We start from the raw sequence: 6,464 nt of genomic DNA, 5'->3' as shown, positions 1-6,464 counted from the left end.
TCTTTTGCACATTCAACGGTCATTCATTCAACATTCAGTAGAGGGGAGAAGGAATGATCTGTTTTTAAGCTGTGGGAAGTGGAAGCGTGTGTTCCCTCTGTACAAGGGTAGCTCCCCTGTGTGTTTGGTGGGGGCTTCCTTTGATGATGGCTGGGGAAAGAAGGTCTTTGCTAGCTAGGCCTTGGCCTTGTGCAGGTGGGTCCCGCCTGGCATGCCTTGGGCTTCCCAGGAGATTGGACTTAGGGTGGGACCAGTCTCCAAAATATATTTGCATCTCGTGCAGAGAACAGCAGAGTGCCCGACACTTGTCCTCAACTAGTGCCCCTCACTTAATCAGCTTGGGGCATAAAAATATCACTGCTTTTCATATTCAAATTAAATTAGTCCAAGTTCTAATTTTGCATATTGTGATTAGTGTCTTTTTTTCTTTCACTTGAGCCCTATTTTTCCATGGTAACCTCGGGGAACTAACCCAAGAGGTTACTTCTCATTAACGTTGTCTCTAGTAGTGCTCTTCAGACTAGGCTATGTTAGGAACCGCCTGGGATCTTGCTAAAAATTCACACTCTGATTCAGCAGGACAGGTGGGGTGTGAGGTTCTGCAGGTGATGCTGACGCTTCTAGTCCAAGGACGAAGTTTGGGTAGCAAGGGTTCTCAGTTCTCAGTCCTTTGTAGACCGTGGCACACATGAAAACACCTGTGTGGTGTGCTTGAAAACCTGCTCTGGCTGCCTGAAGCCCCAGATACCTCAGGACTAAGGAAGTCAACATCCCAGCTCACTGCTAGCCCATTTGAGGCACTTTGGAGTGGGCCAAGGTACACCTGCGGAGAGGAGAGAAAATGGCCGACCCTGACAAATCTGATCTATACATGTGGGGCGTGTGTGTGTGTGGGCTCATTCTCTCTGTTGTTGCATGTGCTGCCCCATGATGTGGCTGGAAACAGGCCCCCCTTGGGGCCTAGAGGTGCCCATGCCTGCCAGGAGTGCCCCTCTGATCCAGCCTCATCTCCAGGTGTAGAGAGGGGAGAATAAGACTTTCTCCCCAGTGTCGCAGTTGGCGTGGTCGCCCCTCACCCCGTCATCCTGGGACCCCAGGCTGCACCTCTTCACATGCGTGGCTCTTTTGGTGTGTGTGAGGGGGTGGGGGGTGTGATGTATGCCCATATATGCACAAGTACACACACACACATACACACACACACACACACACACACACGCAGCTATTTTCCATGCGTGTCTGTCCTGCTGAAAAGAGCTAAATCAAAAAGAGTAGGAAGCCTTAGGCACCCACCGTGACCTGTGCTAGTTCTCACACAGCCAGACTTCTGTGTAGTGTGTCCCCTCTGGGCCTTTTTTGTCATCTGTCTTTTTTTTATTTTGGGGGGAAAGAGTCTCACTCTGTCACCCTGGGTAGAGTGCAGTTGCGTCATCCTAGCTCACAGCAACCTCCATCTCCCGGGCTCAGGCCATCCTCCTGCCTCAGCCTCCAGAGTAGCTGGGACTACAGGCCTGTGTCACCACACCTGGCGAATTTTTCCATTTTTTTTTTTTTTTTTTTTGTAGAGGCAGGGTCTCACCCTTGCTTAGGCTGGTCTCAAACTCCTGAGCTCAAGCAGTCCTCCTGCCTTGGTCTCCCAAAGTGCTACGATTACAGGCGAGAGCCACCATGCCCAGCCCTGTCATCTGTCTTAATCTGTCCCCTCCTTCGGTCTGTCAGAGATAGTCCAAAGACTTTTCTATAAGGCAGAACCTAAAAAAAAAAAAAAAAACCCAAACCAAAACCCAATAGGTTCTAGAAGGCTGTTTCCCAGCAAGCCATGGGAGAAAAAGGGGCAAACCTCTCAGCTCAGATAGCAGCCCATTACACCCTTTCTGAGAACAGTGCCTATTTGCCTTACTTTTTACAACTAAAAGGGTCTTCTCAAATGGTTTCCCAGAACAAAGGAAATCTGTTTTGATGTCTCCTTGCTGTAAATAGAGGAATTTGTGGCTTGTAAATGGCTGCGAGCTTTACTAAAATAGCTACGAAGACACGCAGTTGTGTCTGTCTTGGCATGCACCCACTCCCCAGCCACCCCCATCATAAGTTGGCTCAGGAAATGTTTGCTGTATAAAGGAACAATCTTTGGGTGTCCCTGGGCCCCCATCTCTGTCTGGCTGAAGTGCCTCTCCTTTCTCTCCAGGTCCATATTCAAGCCTTTCATCTTTGTCGATGATGTGAAACTTGTCCCCAAAGCACAGTCTCCCTGTTTTGGGGACGATGACCCTGCCAAAAAGGAGCCTCGGTTCCAGGAGAAACCAGACCGCCGGCATGAGCTGTACAAGGCCCACGAATGGGCCCGTGCTGTCCTTGAAAGTGGCCAGGTGAGCTTGGGTTAGGGCAGGTGAGGTCAGCGAGGGAGGAGGCAGGGCGGCAGGTGACATGCCCGCCCGTCTCTCTCCCGCTCTCCAGCAAATCCAGTCTCCTCCCGGAGGAAGCCAGGCTCCCAAGGCCCGTCCTAGAAGGCTGGTGTTAATTTTCCTGCCCACACTCTTGAACCAAATAAACCTAAGCCTCTCCTGATCCTGTTCTGGAACTCAACAGGCTAAGAGGATCTCACTTTCATTTACTGTTTACTTAGCAATCATAGCAATATGCAGTTCTAGTAGGGAGAACTGTTTCACTGCTGTCTAAAATGCTTTGTATACTCTTGCGGGTAAAAAGTTATATTTGATGGCAACATTTTATTTAAAGATGCAATCATATGTTGTTTCAAAAAAGTAATTCTTCAAAAAAGTTTTGGCCGTGGATGGTGGTGCTAATTGCACAACATTGTGAATGTACTTAATGCCACTAAACCTACATTTAAAATGGTAGATTTTATGTTATGTATGTTTTATGATAGTACAAGCATAGTTTTAAGAAAGATTCTCAAGTTCCTAGTTTAAAAAAAGGTAATTCTTCATAGTGCAACTCTCCCCCCAACCCCCGCAAAAAAACACCTTTGGTTAATAAAGTTACAAGATACCAATTTAAACAAGAAAAACACCCAAGGCCGGGCGCGGTGGCTCACGCCTGTAATCCTAGCTCTCTGGGAGGCCGAGGCGGGCGGATTGTTTGAGCTCAGGAGTTCGAAACCACCCTGAGCAAGAGCGAGACCTCGTCTCTACTAAAAATAGAAAGAAATTAATCAGACAACTAAAAACATATAGAAAAAATTAGCTGGGCATGGTGGCGCATGCCTGTAGTCCCAGCTACTCGGGAGGCTGAGGCAGGAGGATCGCTTGAGCCCAGGAGTTTGAGGTTGCTGTGAGCTAGGCTAACGCCACGGCACTCTAGCCTGGGCAACACAGTGAGACTCTGTCTCAAAAAAAAAAAGAAAAACACCCAATACATGTTCCCCAGCAACCAGTATGCCTGCAGCAGCCATTAGTGATGGACTTTTATATAGAATCCAAACCTACATTTTGCCGAAGAGGGGAAAAAAGGATTGTCTAACGTGGTTGTTAGACACTCATCTGCTTCCCCCAGCATTTATGTCACGACTTTAATAGGTCCAATTTGTTCTGAAGAAAAGAGACTCCTTTGGGTTATGTTGGTACATACATTTTATGTGGACCGAGTGAGCTTATTTTCTTATATTTAGCATGATGGATTATATAAAAAGGATATGAAAAGGGTGACACCAGCAACAATCCAAACAAATTCAGAAAGTATCTCAGAGAACAGCAGTCCCACTTTTCATAGAGCTTGCTCTTCTATTCCACCAAAACGACCGTTTGACATCCAAAAAGCACACAGTTATTTTACATCTGTCCTCTTGCCAAACTTCCCCTGGAACCACGAAGGCTGCCTTTGCACTCAGCTGAGTTTTCCCCAGAGCTGTGAAGCTTGTTCCTGACAGTGCTTATTTTCTAGGTGGATGACCCTAAGCCCCAAGTAGACTAACTGTCACTCTGTGGTGTATGGTTTTGTGGCTATTTGGCAACTGGGACGAAGAGGTAGATAGGGCTGTGTGTTCGAAGAGATGAGGCTACTGAGATTGGTGGGTTCCTGGCTTGGGTCAAGGCAGCAGGAAGCAAAGGTGGGTGGGTGGTGAGAGCAGCTTCTCAGTTCTGGGACTTACTGGGCAAATGAAAGCTTTTCACTGTCACCCACCAGAAATGAGTGAGTCCCGTTTGGACGAAGAGATCTCACCATCTCAGAAAAACAGTGAATAGGGGATAGACATGGCATGTGTTTACTCATCCGTCCATTATTTATTCATCCATCAAACACTTTTTGAGAGTGTCTACTATTTCCCCGTCTTTGGAGGACAGAGAGAAGCCTGGTTCTTGCTCCCCAGGAGGTCAAGTTCTAACAGGGGACACAGCCGCATAGGCAGACCGTCACAGGCAGAAGACAATGACTGTGACAGGAATGAAGGCATTGCATGAGGGGGTCCAGAGGAAAGGGTTTTTGAGGAGGCTGAAGATGGGTGGGTGCAAGTAGGCCAAGTGTTGAGGGAGGGAAGGGCCCTCTGGAGGACAAGAGGCCAGGTCAGCAAGAGCCTGGGGTGTCACAAGGGCCTTTCCTGATTGTCACTCAGAGATCTGGGTTTTATCCTGAGGGCGGTGAGGAGCTGCCCGGGTGTTCTAAGCAGGGCTGTGGGATAACCACGTTGGCATTCTAGAGCCATCCCCGTGGCAGTCGTGTGGGACACAGATTGGAGGGGGAGGATGGGACCTCGGGCGGGAAGCTGGCCAGCCTCCCTGGAGGCTTTCAGTGTCCACTGAGATGACCCCACTATTCTGCTGACAGTAAAGCAGCCATGTCCTTCCCCAGGAGCAAGGTCACAAGCTGAGGAAGACCATGCTGGAGCTGGAGAAGCAAGGCCTGGAAGCCATGGAAGAAATCCTGACCAGCTCTGACCCCCCGGACCTCGCCGAAGTGGGGGATCTTTTCTATGACTGTGTTGACACGGAGATTAAGTTCTTTAAGTGAAGTAAGCATTCCCTCTCCCCTTCGTATTTAAAACTTCCCACCTTACTAAATTACCAGCAAAACAAACCACTCTCCTGTTTGAGTAAAATGAGAAAGTTGAGATGTGGCCTCCTTTTCTGCAGCCAGATCGAACTGCTACCTTGTGTTCTGCCTCGAATCTCAAAACGTCCCCTTCTGCAATGTAGGTCCCCTTCCTCCGCAATGTAACCTGTATCCCATTTGCCTGTTGTTCAGTTGTGTGACTATTTGTGGATTTAAGCTGCTATTATTGTGTTTCAGTGACAATGGACACATTAGCCTTTTACGGGAGGACTAGAGTTCATCAGGCCTTGAAAGACAAGCTCCACAATGCCGAGTTGGCGAGAAAAGCAAACTCTTTTGAAGTCTTAGTCTCTCTCTCCGTAGTGGTTTCTTTCAGGTTAACAAAAGGCATTTGTCTGCACACACAGGGCTCTTGTATGTGGCGCTGAGGGAGAACCTGCCTGGCCTCCCTTAACTCGAGCACATGCCTGGAGTGCACAGTGTCTCCAGAGGTGTCTTCCGGGGGACAAAACCAACAGGAGGGAGTAAAGGTGGCTCCTCTCCAATCCCAGATCCTTCCCGAGTCCTGTGATCCCGAAGAAGCTGTCTTCCCTGCCCTGTGGTAGCCCCACAGAACCGTTCCACGTGCAGGAGAGCTGGTCAGCTGTGAAAGCTGGAACCCACCCACTTTAGAGATGCAAAGAGCCACACTGGTGACTTCCCCAAATCACCACGTGGATCACCCAAAAGGCCCAGCCGCTCTGTCTACATAGCGGCACAGCTGCCCAGGCACATGGCCTTGTGTAGAAGTGATTCCGGGTCTGCTACCGGCATCAGTCCGGGATTAATTGGACGGCCCTGTGGCATAGTTCCACCCCACAAGGCCGCGAATCTCTCAGCTAATGAGGGAAAGAAAAGCAGGGACTCTTGACTGTTTAGATTGCAGTTAAAGTAGCTGGAATCTGAGCAGTCACTACATTGGCTCAACAGAGAGACTTTAATTAAACTGATTTGTTTCCAATGTCATGTTCACTTGAAGGATTTGACTTTCCACCAGGGCATAGAAAAGCATGTGAAGAAGACCAGATGGGCTCGGCATTGGGAAGAAAGAGGGCAAGGAGGCAACAGATGGAGGTAGAAGCACTTCTCTGCAGGGTAGCCGTCCACCCCCACGCTTCCTGCTCAGCCCGTGGGTCCGCAAATCTGTGCACTGCCTTCCCCGGGTCTTCCCCCGTATCCTCATAGCTCACATGGCCCAGTAGCTGGGTTCATTCAGGCTGGTAGCTGAAGTGGACAGGTGGGGACGGGGCAGGGGGGCTTACCTTTATCTATCGAAACTCCCAACCCGTCGAGAAATGGGCAGAGATCGTTAGCAGAAGTGTGTATGTTAACATAGCAGCTAGCAGGAGAGCACCGTTGGGCCTAACCCTGTTTCGTCATTCTTGGCAGGAATCTGCCAATGGAAATATGAGTGTCTG

The 6,464-nt window shown here is 49.2% G+C and overlaps 1 protein-coding gene across 2 annotated transcripts in view; it reads left to right on the top strand.

Annotated features, from left to right (window-relative positions):
- The window catches only part of SCRN1 (secernin 1), a 71,966-nt gene extending 66,696 nt beyond the window's left edge, over nucleotides 1-5,270 (top strand). Inside the window, exons 6-7 of one of the 2 annotated variants that reach the window (XM_012640681.1) lie at nucleotides 2,186-2,366; nucleotides 4,807-5,270. In XM_012640681.1, the coding sequence (XP_012496135.1) occupies nucleotides 2,186-2,366; nucleotides 4,807-4,965 (340 nt within the window). In that variant the 3' untranslated portion in view covers nucleotides 4,966-5,270. The remainder of the gene's footprint in view (nucleotides 1-2,185; nucleotides 2,367-4,806) is intronic. The other variant, XM_012640682.1, reaches the window with a different exon arrangement.
- Nucleotides 5,271-6,464: the final 1,194 nt, after the last annotated feature.

This window comes from Propithecus coquereli, unplaced genomic scaffold (genome assembly GCF_000956105.1).
Source record: "Propithecus coquereli isolate 6110/MARCELLA unplaced genomic scaffold, Pcoq_1.0 Scaffold156, whole genome shotgun sequence".
NCBI classification, from domain to species: Eukaryota; Metazoa; Chordata; class Mammalia; order Primates; family Indriidae; genus Propithecus; species Propithecus coquereli.
The sequence above is the reverse complement of the archived record's forward strand: the minus strand, read 5'-3'. Positions and strand labels throughout refer to the sequence as shown.